A 15,342-nucleotide genomic window follows, 5' to 3' on the forward strand; every position below is an offset into this window, starting at 1 on the left:
CATGGCTAGGTGACTATAGCCATGAAGTGAAGGATGACACTCCTGAGCAATGGGGCTATATGCTTGTTCTCCCCTCAGGCTGGAATTACAGCCCCGTTCCAGTCCGTGGCATAATCTAACCCTGCATGCAGCAGCACAGAGCCAGCACTTGCCATGTTTGAATTTCCCATCCTTCACAAGCAGAATGTCTCTGATCAGAACCAGGGCTACGCAAGATTAGCTTCTGTTTTGGGGTTAGGGAAAGGAGTGGGACAAAAATGAAGTCTATTTAAACTTCTGATTTACATCAAACAACATCACATCAAAAGGATATGGTTCTGCCCATAGCCTCCTAGAAAATAATGGGTTAATATTTCCTTAGTCTAACTGACTAGGACATAAACTCTCTAAAATTGTGTCTAAATCCCTTGAGTGCCTTGCAGAACCTAACAATATTCTCTGCTCTGAAGTGTTCAGAAGTTAGGATGCTCCATGGATTTTTTAGTTTCTCTAGCTGGTACAAATGGATGTAGTGGGTTTTCATTGTTTTTCACCAGATGAGGTCTTGGTCATGGATTGAAATGGAGAAGAGTTAAGGGAGAATTAGAACAATAGACAAGAGCTGGATGGGGATGTCTAATTAAATATTCTGTAGGCACTTATCCTGATTTTTTTGCTTTCTAATGCCAGAGCCAGACAAAACAACTACAGATTGTTTTACAGATCAGTTAACACTTGTTGTCTAACAAGTTCTGATATAGAAAAGGTTAACAAATCTAACACAGAAATGAATAAACACCACAAATATTTTTGGGTAGTCGCAATATTAGCAGTTTGCTGTAGCTCTCTGCAGGTAAACCCTTACATCTAACCTATGTGAATGCTAATATTTCCTTTGAGATGCTCATGCATGTTTGTTTACTTATAAAGATCTGTAAATCCTACTGAAAATAGTCATAGTGGATGAGCAAACATTGTAGCACCAGTGGAAAATAAATTTAAGTAAAATAAGAGGCTTTGTGCTACAAGCTAAATGCACATTTCTGATCCTAACTTCATTCACAGGTACATAGCTGAGACCCTCTAGTGGCATAAACATTCATTTGCCTTCAGCATGTGATTAAAATTCTATTTTACAGTTACATTCTAGCAACAAAATTACAGGTAGTATTTTTGGACACTCTGGGGGCTCTGGCAAAGCGAATCTGGGATTAGATACTGTGCAGGCTCATGTTAATGAAAGTAAATTGATTTTTAGCAGTGAGGGACAATTATAGATGCACTGGAAGGAAAGGGGAATTTTTAAAGGATATTCTAGAACTAATTACTATCAGCAAAAAACACACAAAGAGCAACGTAATACCCAGGGCAGCCAATGGGGATAAAAGCTTACACACAAATCTGTCATGACCTAGTAGTGAAGACTGTTTAAAAACAGTGATCTCTACTTAGCTTGTAAATGCGCATCGCCCTCTTTCTCACTCATATATTCTCTCTCTCTCTCTCTCTCTCTCTGACACACACACACATACACGCTCCTGGATTTGCAGAAGACAGACATCTAAGGGCACTTCTTGGCATCCACAGGAAAATCATATGGGATTAGAACCCCCCAGCAGTAAGTACTCACTGCATTAAATGTTTATTAAGTGGCATGCTGTCAAAAGCTAGATTTAATAGTAAATACAGGAGGACTTGAATGGAAATTGGTTGTATTTGATTTTTCTTAGGAACTGCTGAAAGCTGCCTCTCAAGGATTACAAGTTCACCTTTTGCATTTACGGCTGCTTGTTTACTATCCATGTGGTAACCTCTGGACAGGCAGTAATCCATTCATTATCCCACTGATTGAGTGCGGGAGCAGCGCAGTGCTAACTACTTCACTCAGCTGACGGCAGACAACAGAAGGAGGAAAATGATGAATTCGGACAATTTAACCTCCCAAAGCTTCCTCTCTGCGATTCACAGCAACACCAGCAATTTATTCTCAGGGCTCCAGTTTGTTCAGTCCTTCAAGCCACTCATCATCCCCTGCTACTCGCTGGTGGTTTTTATTGGTGTCATTGGGAATTACCTTCTCATTTATGTCATCTGCAAGACAAAAAAAATGCACAATGTCACCAACTTTCTGGTAGGCAATCTGGCTTTCTCAGACATGCTCATGTGTGCAACCTGTGTGCCCCTGACCCTGGCCTATGCCTTTGAGCCCCGGGGATGGGTTTACGGGCGCTTCATGTGCTACTTTGTTTTCCTGATGCAACCTGTCACCGTGTTTGTGTCTGTCTTCACCCTGACTGTCATAGCTGTGGACAGGTACTGTGCCACGGTGTACCCATTCCGCAGGAGGCTCACCATCCCTATCTGTGCTTACATCCTGGCTGCTATTTGGCTGCTGAGCTGCACTTTGGCTGCCCCAGCCTTGGTCCACACCTACCATGCAGAGTTTCCAGAGCTGGACTTCTCCATCTGCGAGGAGTTTTGGTTCCACATGAAACGAGATCGCTTGGCTTACGCCTACAGCACCCTCATCATCACCTATGTATTGCCTTTGGCTGTCATCTCCCTGTCCTACCTGAGGATCTCAGTCAAGCTGAAGAACCGTGTAGTCCCAGGCAATGTCACCCAGGGCCAAGCTGAGTGGGACCGTGCCAGGAGGAGAAAGACTTTTCGCTTGCTGGTCTTAGTGGTGGCAGCCTTTGGAGTCTGCTGGCTGCCCCTGCACATCTTCAACATGATAAAGGACATCGACATCAGCTTGATTGACAAGCAGTACTTCAACTTCATCCAGCTCCTGTGCCACTGGTTTGCAATGATGTCTGCTTGTACCAATGCCTTTCTCTATGCCTGGCTCCATGACAGCTTCAGGGGAGAGCTGAAAAAAATGTTTGCCTGGAGGAAGAAGAAAATTGGACCCGCTACAAACTGCATTATGGCCAGTGTGGTGCTGTAAATGAGAGCTGGTGGGAGTGCACCTCCTTTGTACATTAACATTGTAAGTCTTTTCCACTTTTAATTAGTTCTCATTCCTGACATTTGCCCTTAGGGCTCAATTATAACAACACAAGTCCCATGTGCATCTTGCTCACACTTCCACTTCTAATGGAGAATGACAGGCAGAAGTCATGCCTCAAAAATGTCTTTATTTCTTTGATTGGAGTTAGAAGCCAGGGACATGTAAGCTCAATAAGATACAGGGATCTTTCCTATCTGTTTTGGATATTACTGTCAGTACAGAGATGGGTTTTGGGGATAGAGAGGAACAAGGATGAATATGAAACCTATATATCTCAAAGAGGGAGTGTTTTGGATTGGGTAAAAATTAAATCTGTGTGTCTACCCAGAGTCCATTCTTCTGCACAGGACTCACAACATTTCTGTGGTCCTTTTTGGGTTAGGGCCATTGCCTCATGCAGCCCCAATTCACTGACCCTACTGCAAGTCAGCTCTGTTGTCCTCACAGCCTTGTCAGTGCCGAGATGAATTCTCTGTTCTCTATTCCTTGAGGAACTCACTCTGACATGTGGCAATGCTGCCATCAGCTTTGATCTCCAGAGAGAGCCAGAGGCTTTGGGTCGCTCTGGAGGTGCCCTAAGAGACAGAAGGCTGAAGGGCCATGGATATTGAGCCAAGCATGAGCACTGCATGGCCAGTCAAAGAAAGAGCTGCCAGAGGAGGGGCAGACTCTCCTTTGGAGGAGTCTTTTGGAAAGAAACAATTTCCTTTGACATTCACCTTTCAAAGGGAGTTAGAAGCTATAATCAACCTAACACTTTCTAGTTTTCTTCCTCCCTGAAAATATCTGGTATAACAATGAAGTGTACAGGGCAAAGTTCTGACAACAGATCTTGATTCTGAGAGATTTCCTCCAACATGCTCAGCTGGAATCTGGGATAGCATGAGAAAATTCCTGGTACTGAACTGACATCAGCCAAAAAAGCAGCACAATCCAGGGGCAGTTTTGGCCATAGTCAGCAAGGTCATCTCTCTGACCACACCTGCACATGGCCAGAGAGGTCTCTGCTGGGGGCAAATGGACATGAGGGGAGGGGAAGAGATTTGGTCGCTTTAGTTTGTAAATCTAATCCTACTGTGAATCTGTGAAAATAATTTTGCTCATTGTGTTTAATCTGATAAAAAAATCCCCCAGATCTGTATGCACACCCTGAGAAAAGTGTTGGGAAAACATTTGAAATCCCATTTCATGAACTTCCTACAATTTCAAGTTGTTCTACTGCTGGTAATGAGGACATAAAAAGCTGATTACAGAGGCACTGAATGAAGAAGGTCCATTTAAATTGAGCATTACTTGCATCCCCTCTGTGATTATGTGTGTTTGCCTTGCTTACCTCAGTTCAAAGATTTGAGTGACCTTCTAAAGAATGTTTTGCTTTTGCTGAATTTCAGGAAACTACTTTTCCTTGAAGCTCAATACAGGAAGTTACTGAAATAACTAGTCACTTTGAAAAGGCAAAAAGCCCACTTCCAAATAAACCAACCTTAGTTTAAAAGTTTTTCAAACTCATTTTCAGGACTCCTTTAAAGAGTACAGAGAGCAGGACACCAAGAGAGCACGGAAATCACAATGCCAAGAACAGCTTCAAACAACAAAAAAAATCTTGATTTTTAGAGATTCTTCTTCTGTGGCATCAAGTCAATTCAAACTGCTAATTTTTCAGTTTGTAATGGTTAATTAGCACTGAGATGGCTCAGAATGTCTCCAGCCTTCTGCACTAAATATAGACAGTGCTGTCACCCAGAGGGATCCAAAGCCCAGTGGAGTCTTCCCAGACTTTCTTAACCACAGCAGTCCTGGGATCTTTTCTTCCTTGCACATCATATTTTTCCCCTCATTTGCCATTCATGTTCTCTTGAATGATGACTGGAGATGGTGATTGCAGGGAGCTGCATGCAGCAAACAAGGATTTCTCTCTCTATTTGGTTTTCCTTGAGACGAAATGAAGGCTGTTCAGTGCCAAGATTGTTCCCACAGTGACAGATGCATTGGGAATATCTCACTTCCAGCTCTGGAGCTGCTGTTAGAGCAGTGCCAAGGTCTGGCAGCACCTGGAGATGCCCAGCACAGCTGGCAACCTCATCTAAGTGCTGGTTTAATCTGTACATGCCTCGATTCAGGATGTGAATCTGCAGCAGAGAGCTCAGAGCCTGCCCTTGTTTCAGGCCCTCCTCATAAGCAGGTTTTCAGATGCACCCTGAAATGATCTGTATTCTCCAGCTGTGGGCTCCTGAAGCTCCTTCTCTCTCCTCCACAGCCCCCTTGGTCCACCTCAGTGGCCCTTAATGCCATTTTTCCAGGTTTTCCCTGCACAAAGGAGGTCCAGTCCTGAGCTCGAGGTCTGGGGGTTCCACGGGGCAGAGGACAAAGCACAGCCACATTCACTGAGCCTCAATTCTGTTATCTGAGCCCCAGAATCTCTGCACAATTTAATTATTATTTTGTCTCATATCCAGAGTAATAAACAACAACAAGACTTAGAGGCACATTGATGCAATTCTGTAATCCAGTTATGCAAATAAATATATTGGAAGCTGCCATGTGAAACGTGTTTGCTAATCTCCAGCACTCCACAGGGAACTGCTGTGGTTTTTGGAAGGAGCAGAGCTCATCACTGAGGCTTTTTTTGTGGTATATTTTTTAATTGTAGTCTAAGAAATCATGACATGCTTTTATTCTGTAGGGTAGCACAGTTCAAAACTTGATAAACTGCACTGGTGCTTGATCAAACACAAACTACTCCCTGTGGTGAAGAGTGGGGCTGGTGTTAAAAGGCAAGGTACTCATGAAACACATAGAGATGTAAGTCAGTGTTTGATCAGGAATTAGATCACAAAGTGACCAAAGCTCTCTAAAGTTGAAATCAGGCAGCCAAAGGAAAACAATAAAACCTCAGTTAGGGTCAGGTAGGGCTGTTCTTTCCCCCACCTCAGGGATACCCACTCTCAACAGTCACCAAGGACTAACTCTGTGCAATGCATTGCTTTTAATAAAATTTCCTTGTTCTTGGCTGAAGAAAACTCAGTTATATTTATACCATGTTTGAGGAATTGCAGTTCATCTGGGTGGGCAAAAGCAGCTCCTGCTTACTCACAGGAGCAGGGTGAGTGTTTCACAGCTGATAGATGCCCTGGGGATAGCTGGTGTTTTTCAGACCTGATGAACAACTGCTCTGTGCAGTTTTAATTGAGCGAATTTTCTTATTGAGGTGTCAATGGTGAGTTATCATTAGTTATCTAAGGTGACAGAAGCTGAAAATGGTGAACATGCACCTAGGGAAAAAAATTCGACAGCAGAGAGAACTGTACAATGTATAAATCAATCTCCCCACCAGATGAGAAGAGGGTAGAGACAAAACCAGCATGCTGGTGGTAAAGCACTGCCATCCTGGCCATTTCTGCATGAAGAAATGTAGAACAAACTTTTACCTTCAGCCCTTCCCTCTCACTGTTCACTATCTTTTTCTTTTCTCACAAAAAATAATCACATTCCTCCTCCTTACACTGGAGAAAAGGTTGCTCAAGGGTCAAAGCAAACATTTCTGCCTCATGGAAAGTACACAGAGAGGGAGAACTTTCTAAAGGGAAAAGGGCTTTCTAAAATGAAGAGTATTCTCTTCCCTCTTCTTTCTGCAAGACACAGGCTCTGAACTGAACCATTTGCTGTGTGCATCTGCAGCCGGCCTGGCCTGACACTTGGAGCTCTGGCTTTTGTGTTTACCTCAAGTAAATACCTCTCCCTATGCTCAGTGACCTCATTTTGGGTCACAACCATCACTAACTCTGACCCTTTGCACCTGATTTCTCTCCACAACAACGTTTCACTGAAAGTGCCAGAGAGGAGCTGCAGATGCACCTGAGGTATCCATCCTTTATTAATGGGACTTTCCTTTGGAAATCATTGCCCCAATCCCTGTCTCAAGAGCAGGTTTGAAGTCTATTTTCACTGTGTAGTGACATAACCAGATGGGACAGGCTTCCCCAGGCTGATTTCAAAACAATTTTGTATTGGTTTTCTCTGCTCCCTGCTGTCCTTATAAACTCTCCCCCAGACTCTTGAGGCCATTGATCGCTATTCAGTGGAAGCAGGAGCCTCACAGTTATTGCCACCTGAAATTAGGAATATTGGCATTTTATCAAGCTCCTTGGGGAAGAAAAAGAAATCTAAGTGCTCTCTCTTTTAGGAACCCACACAGGATTACACAGGGATTGGATATTAGGAAAAAATTCTTCACCAAAGGGCTGGTCAGGCTGCCCAGGGCAGTGGTGGATTCACCATCCTTGGAGGAAGTTAAAAGATGTGCAGATGTGGCACCTGGGAACATGATTTAGAGGTGGGCTTGGCAGTGCTGGGTTAACAGTTGGACTTGATGATCTTAGAGGTGTTTTCCAACCTAAATGATTCAGGACTAATTACTTGACAGTCAGGCTGTCTCCCTACAGGGCAAAAAGTGAGAGGTTAAGGGCATGAAGCTCAAATACATCCCATTGGGAGTTATGTCCCTTTGGGATCTATAAATTTACTCTCTTCACCAAGAAGCAGATGGAATTGACTTTCCCTTTCTACAACTTGCTTTGTCAAATAAGGTTAATGAAGCTCATAATCTATATAAATAATAAAGCACATAAAGCACACACAAGAGCTTCCCAGTTCATTGGAAATCAATTTGGGATCACTGCTATCTATTTGTAGCTGACTGGGCTCTCCATCCTTTGCATCTTGTTTGTGTTAATTATCACATTGTAATTTCCCTGTGCTTTTTTTTTTTTTTCCCAGGGAATATCCAGAAGGAGATGATGGCAAAAATCTCTACACCTACATTTCCTACAATTTCTACATTTCCATGAGGCACTGGAGACAAGCAGCAGCAGCAAGAGGACTGCAAAGAGAAGCTTGTGGCTTTCCAGCATGGACATGGGATCTGCCTCTCCTGCTGAGCACAGCTTTGGGTTTCCAGATAACGTTCTGGAAAGGCAGCTTGTGGCTCACAGCAGCAGGAGTGGTTTTAATGCTGTGGTTTGTGAGAAGCTGGTGCTGGGTGTGGGGCTGAGGATCACTCAGTACAGCTCAGGTTCTCCCCAGCAGCATCCCCAGAAAGGTGACGTGCTCAGCCAGAGGCAGCTCTGCTCTGGGGAGGTTGAGAGCTCCAGGTGTTGTTCTCTTTCCAGAGCTTCCCAGCCACAGGGAGATGGGTTTGTTTACTCCATCACACCCACAAGACAGGAGAAAATGTGAGACCAAATGACATGGAGCACTGTCCCAGGCTGCCACCTCCCACAGCTTGAGTTTGTGACCTGCTGTGTTTGGGAGTGGGAAGGAGAAGCAACAGACTGTGCTGTGAACCAACTTCATCTTGGGCTCATGGAGGCAGAGCAAGAAAGGAAGAAAAAACATTTCTGAACTTCAAGCTAACAAAAACCAGCCAAAGGGTAAATCTGTCCTCACCCAGAGGCTGTTCCTGTATGAATGTAGGAGCACTCAACCCTTCTTGAGAGCGTGGTCCCTCACTTGTGGTGTGTCAGCTCAGTGAATTTGCTTTGTGGGATCTCTCTTCACTTCCCTCAATCCCTCAGTGCAACAGGGGCAAGCCAGGCAAAGGCAGGAACATGAATGTGATCACATCTCATTTCTGTACAGTCCAGAGGCAGAGGAGTTGAGGGCAGAGGCACTTGTGAGAGGGTTTTTTAAATAAAAATAATTGAAAGGTTAGGGATGGAGTTCCAAGGCAAGTGTTCAACCAACTCACTCCTCAGCAACTGGAGGAAACTCTGGAGGAAGTAAGATGACAAAAAATTAAAATATCACGTGCTAGATCTAGCTCTGAGTTAAATAACCAATATATAATGCATACAAAGTATTTCAAATCATTAGCATGACAAAATTATCACTGAGCTTTGGAATGATTTCCCCTTGATTATTGAATCATTTTAAAATTCAACGTCTGTTCCTAATATGCATAGATTAAAAAAATAAAAACAAATTTGAAACCATCTGAAGCACTTGACAGCATATGGCAGACCTGTTTAATCTTAACAAGTCAATAATATTATCATTGTGAGTCACTTCTTCATTAAAACATGTATTAATGTCTGTTGTATAAAATAATGTCTCTTTGTAAAAGCTTTTTGTTTTTGTCACTTGTCACAGCTAAGTGCAACTGTCACTTGTCAGAGCTAATTCTAGATTGCTTTGATACTGTCTCCTCTTGGAAAATTTTCACAGACTGAGGACAGAGGAAATGCAAATCATCACCTGCCAAAGTGTTGACAATATCACAAAGTGCAGCGAAGATTCTGAAGACCTGTGCTTTGCTGTAGTGACAAAAATATGGGTTTCTTTGCTTTTAAGGCACTGTGGAAAGCACTGTTCCAAACAGTTCTGACCCCCCAAATCCTTGTACCAGTGTCTGACAAGATTTGCATCATTTCATAGTTCTTACCATTCTTTTTTTATTGTTAAATGAAGAAACTGTTCCCATGAATCAGTTTGGAATGGCACCACCCACCTGTAAATGCTGCCTACGTGTCTGCAATACCCTAAAATTTAAGGATGGGGGAAGGACATAAAATAAGTGGGGATTAAATGCCAGACTGCCCAGATCCTGAAATCATTGGTTGGATAAAGGTATCAGAACATTGAAAAGTTATGTTGTAACTATTGACTGAGAAGACTTACCTTTCCCCCATATATTTTAAGGAAAGGCTCTTAAATTTCAGGCTATTATTTGTCATGCAGAGACATCTCCCTTCAGCTCAGTATGAGGCACCCAAACTCAGAGCTGCAGGATTTGAAGCCACATCTTCCCTTTGCACCCTCAGCAGGGGCTGTGAGTTTGTTCAGGCCAGATAGGAGTTTATTCTGCACATCTGCACTCAACTTATTGGGTGAAACCCCTCCTGAAGCATTGTATAAACAAACACCTTGGGGTGCTGTCTATGCTCCCCTGTATTCACCCACACTTACAAAGTTTAAATCTGATTTGTAGGTTTAGTTCAGTTCTGCTTTCCAGAAGTGGCCCAGTAACCAACATCTCCAGGCTAAATATCTTAACCATACATGTGAAATTTATTATCTAGCAAAAAACCCAAGCAACTAACCCTAAACCCCCAACCCATTCCTTCCATTGCTTCCATTCCATTATTCCAAAGGAATAACAGATCCATATAAAATTAAATAATTCTTAAAATACCTTGATTCCTGGGAATTAGGTCACTTTTAAGAGAAGATGTTCTAATTTTTGTTCAACACTGAAGAAGCTATATCCAAGTGGAATATTTGGTAGCTTTCTAAACCATTATGGGTTTGCTGAATAAACAGAAAAGCACAAAAGATTTGAGGGTAAGAAGAAAATGCACAGGATTTTTAGTGCTAATATCATTCAGCTGGACAAGCTGAATCTGCAACATGGTGTTCAACAAACAGCTTAATTTACAGTGTTGAAAATAGAGATAATTAAGCAAGCACTTTCTCTTCCAGCTCTCACATGAGGTATTTAAAAACAGGGGTGGAGGTGGGTTTGGAGAAAGCTGGATTGACACAAGAATAGTTTTAAAATTTTTAACAGCTGTGAATGAAAATTAAATGAAGAGTGTCAGTACAGCTTTCTAAAGCTGAAGGTATTTAAGTTCAAATATTGAAACTTAATGAGGTGGATAAAAGGCAATGTGGAGCTACACTGAGTTTCACAATTCATCTATTTAAAAATAGTTACAAAAATGACAATCCCCATAGATTACTTTAAACTACATTAGCATAGGGAAAATAGAATACAAGGGAAGTTCCAACCTGTTTCCTGTTATATAATATTCCCAAGTTTCCTCTTGGGAATCAGGAAAATTTTGGTTTTTTTCCCCCTCTAGATCAGAAGCCCTCAGGATGCAGCAGCTCCTCTCTCCACACATTTTGTACAGTTTCTAGTAAGAGGAATAAGCCAAGATCTGAGATATCTCCTCCAAACTGCTCTGGGAGATTGGAGTCCATGTGTCACAAACAATGAGGCAGAGCACAAATACATGTAATTATCATCCTAATACAGAGCTAAAACTAAACTCTGAATTGGAGCTAGAAGGATAATCAAGCACCATCTCTCCACAAGAAAATAATACCAGTTTCCCTTCAGCATCCAGCATTAGTGGCCAGGTCTTGATTCATCAAAGTCGTCTTGTAAATTATTCCTTGTTTCCCTAAAACCTGCTAGTCAGCTGTCTTCTCACTAATTCTTTCTTCTTTAGAGAAACAAAACCTGTTTTCCCTACCCCCAGCAACCTTTACATCACACTTCCCAACAGAGCTCACCCTCTGATGACCATGGTGCCTTTCCACACCATCAGTTGTGCCCCAGCCCAGCAGGCAGAACCTTTGAACACACACAGGACCCCCCTGTCAAACACTGGCAGGGTAGCTGCAGGCTGGGGTGGATGGCAGTGTTTTAGAGAGGGTTCAGCTTATTAAACAAGTTTCCCAAGGTTGTGTCATCAGGAGATGCAATTACATGAAGCCAGGTAGAGCCCACATATGCGAGGCAGTGATTAAAGTAAGTATCTGATACTAATAAAGCAGCCTATTAAAACAGAGTTAAAAAGGCTTTCCTAATCTCTTGGGAAAATAAATACAGAAAAGAACTAATGAAAATTGATAAAAAATACTTGTGGGTGAATGAAGAATTTGACATTCTGTTTAATATAGACTTCTCATTTCTCTCAGAGGCCTAAAATGCTATCCAGAGTTTGTTATATTCTTTCTAAAAAAGTTTCAGATTTCATTCCCACAAATTTATTATCCCCTTTTTTGTTCCAAGTGGGTCTCTTGCTCCAACTGTTATTGCCTCATCTATTTCCTCTGGCTCTGGCCATCTAAAACAGGCATGTGAGGACCACATAAGCTTCAGACCATGTCATGTGTCCTCTGCCTGCAGTTCTGGAACCTGCCTGAGCAAGGAGACAAAACTGTACTAATTATTTTTCTCCCTTCTGAATGAGGAGGTATCAAAGCTCATTCTGTGAATTCAGATGGTGTTTATTGTCTCCTCTCTGTCCAGGCCCAGAGCCCATTTGTAAAGAGAAATGAGTTTGTTCTGAGAGCATCTGCAGTTGAAAAATCCATTTGACTTCCGTATTATTTTCCTCATTGACTTCCTCATCCATTTCATCTTCCTCATTGCCTTATTTTCTTTCATTGTTCACAAAGATTTTGTTCTTTCCCAGATTTTTCTGGCAGTTGAAGGTAAGTTGATTAGTCCTTTCCTCCCATTCTTAGAAACTGAATATATTTACTCCTCTCCAGTTTTCTGATGCTTATTTACACCCCATGACTTTCCCAAGATAACCCCAAGTGGTTCTGACATTAATTCTGTCATATTCTTCTGCAGTATTTTGGGATGAAACGCATCAGGTTCAGGCAGTGTGAAACTTTCCAGTTCTTTAATACCTCCTTGTGCATTTCCATGGAGGCAGTTATGGAAGCATGAGGACAATGAAAAAGGGGGCTACAGGCTCATCAACAAATGTCAATTTAAAACATGATGTTGGCACTATTCTGTTTAGCTTGCTTTACTCTGAGAATCCTGTATGTTTTTTAGTCGGCTGCAGTGGATTTGATATGCAGATGTTTAACTCATTTTAGTAATTAAAAATATTAAAACTGCCTTGAAATCCAATTCTTTGCAATTACACACTCAGAAGAGCTTTTCTCCTCCTGGCTCTCAAGTGAGCAAGTTTCCCTACACATTTTCAGGTTATTAAATATGGAGCCACAGATTCTGGCACTTGGGGCATCCCAGACAGGAGGTACCTCTTAAAACACCCTGAACTGCAGCTGTTTGCTGTGCTGTGCTGTCCAGCAGCCCTTGATTCTGCCCTTGGTGATCGGTGAGCTCCCTGTGTGTGTGGAGTGAGGGATGCTCTTCCACTGCCACCTCCTGGACACGACCAGGGGGACTGGAGAGACTGGTAATAAAAGCATTAAACGAGCTTGAAAAGACACTAAAGCAAAGACAGGATATATAACTTTGACCACTTTTAAGTTTTTCACTCGACCCTTTGAGTCTGATCCCAAAGCAACAACAGTGGGGGCTGCTGCAAATAGAGACACCCTCAGCACCAAGAGATGACTGAATACTTCTGAAGATTTGCCTATAAATTATAGATTTTAACCAGTATTTAAAATATTCAGCTTGACTCTTAAAAAGGAATACCCACAACCCAGCAGGAGTGGGGGGAAGGCTGGGGGTGGGAGCTGCATAAACATGAACCACTCCATTCACCCAGCAGAGCCAGCCAGGGCTCTGAAGACATCCCCTCTGACTTGGCCACCCTGCCTCTAATGATGACTTACTTTTAATTAAAACTGCTTTCAAAAGAAGATGCTTGATTAATGGCCTGGGAGACCTTGAAAATAGAGTCATTCCTGCAAGAGGAAGGTAATTAACTTTTTTAATCAGTAGGCGCTGACCTCAAGGTCTAGTGAAGGAATCATCAGCAAACTCACTCCCACAGACACAGCAGAGCCCTTCCACATTTCTGGAGACCCCAGGGAGAGGATTGGGAGCTGGACTTGGTGCACACCAACCTGCAGAGCTCTCTCATCTCTCATCCCACTGCCTGGCTGGGAGCAGCCTGGGGCAGAGACACCTCGGGCTTTTTCCTCCCTCACCTCTGAGCTCTGGCTCTTCTCATTTCACCCTATCTCAAAAAAGATAAAAACACCCAACTACCAATCAGAGACACCATCAGTCTGGAGATAACTCCTTAGCAGCCCAGACTCCCCTCACTGTCTTACAATGAACACCCTGCAAAAGCTCAAACATCAGGACTAAAGGCTTTCCCTTGGCAGATGCAAACAGTCCTGCAGCACAAGCCTCAAGTTCTGCTTTCCTGCTCCTCACCTGGCCCAGGTGGGGCTGCCTGGCAGGGACAGTTAATCAGGTCCTGTCTGAGATTACAGTGAACTCTTGTCTTTCACAGCCTGCATCCTGAACCTGTTTCTAATTCCCTAAAGGAGAGGCATTTACACTTTCAGTTTTATCTCCAGTTGGTTAACGGTCCATTACCGTCAAAAGGACAGCTAGAAGTAAAATCCTACAGGATTTATGTTAAGTAAAAAACAAAATCTGCAGAAGAGAATGTACAAGAGAGGGTACAGGGAACACCTAGATGTGTCAGCTCTACAGCAAGGCTGCTTGGGCTGCAGCCAGGCAGCACAGAGCAGCTCTGAGGTCTGCAGCCCCCAGGACACTTCAGAGTCCCTCCCCAGCATGGTCCACACCTGCAGAAGGAGGACACATTAGGCCAGGAGGGGCAATGCAGGACAATTCTAAACCCCTCACTGCCTCACCACCAAGCTCTGGCATGCCAGCAGCACTGCTGGCCCTGGAAAGCCTGGGACAGAGAATGGGAACTTTGATGCTCCTGTGTGACCTCCCAGCCATGCTGCAATTCTCTGAAGTCTGCCTCACCCTTTGGATACAATCACACATCTTTAAGGAGCCCACTGCACAAATCCTTGCCTGCACTCAGAAATTTTACTGCTATTGCTTTAAACTGTTTCCTCTGCTGAACTTCTAAGAGATTATAAATTTTTATATTTTCCCCCACTCCCTGCACACCTAGGAACACTCCTGCCCAAGGAAATCTGTGTTTGTCAGCAGAGCTCTGCCTGCTGGGACAGACACAAAACAGCAAATCAGCACAAACCCATAAAGTTCACTTTTATCCTACATATTTACCTTGCCAGGAAGACAATGTGAAACCCCCAAAACTGAAGAAACATTAAAATAACAACAAACAAACAAAAACCCAATCAAAACTCCCCCTACCAATGGGCTGCATCCATGAACAAAACAGGATTTCTGTATTCTACAATGTGTTTTGTGTTTGTGCAGGGCCTTAGGATGCAGCCTGCTCACCCCACCAAGCTTCACCATGGGGAAAACAGGAGCACCACACTGATTCCCACAGCACTCCAGCAAAAGGAACCCTCTGCTGCTTCCCAGCAGCACATCAGTCTGTCCAAAGCTGTTTTCTTCCTGTTCACCTGACTCTTTTCCTCTGCTTGTACTGCAAATTCCCTTACACATCTCCAAGCAAAACCAATTAATGTAATATTTACAGCAAAGGAGGAAGAAGGTAACTCTACCAACTCATTGCTTTTCATGATCAGGACACACAGAGACTTCAGGGCAGTCTTTGTTGTCCCTTCACACTTGATGGATTCATATTTCCTACACTTCATTTCGATTTTTTTGTGATTTATTTTTAATATATTTTCAGAAATGTAGCCCTGGTCTGCCAGCACAGACAGGAATTACATCAACATAGGCTGTGATTTAGGTCCTAGCATTTATTTACTATTTC

The 15,342-nt window shown here is 43.0% G+C and overlaps 1 protein-coding gene across 1 annotated transcript; it reads left to right on the top strand.

Annotated features, from left to right (window-relative positions):
- The first annotated feature begins 1,406 nt into the window (after nt 1–1,406).
- Nucleotides 1,407–12,552, top strand: PRLHR (prolactin releasing hormone receptor). The gene is made up of 3 exons (XM_033066809.1): nt 1,407–1,597; nt 1,710–2,971; nt 7,769–12,552. Exon 2 carries the CDS (start codon nt 1,895–1,897, stop codon nt 2,927–2,929), a length of 1,035 nt encoding a protein of 344 aa, XP_032922700.1. The 5' UTR covers nt 1,407–1,597; nt 1,710–1,894; the 3' UTR covers nt 2,930–2,971; nt 7,769–12,552.
- Nucleotides 12,553–15,342: the final 2,790 nt, after the last annotated feature.

The sequence above is a fragment of the Catharus ustulatus genome, chromosome 8 (assembly GCF_009819885.2).
Source record: "Catharus ustulatus isolate bCatUst1 chromosome 8, bCatUst1.pri.v2, whole genome shotgun sequence".
Classification (NCBI taxonomy): Eukaryota; Metazoa; Chordata; class Aves; order Passeriformes; family Turdidae; genus Catharus; species Catharus ustulatus.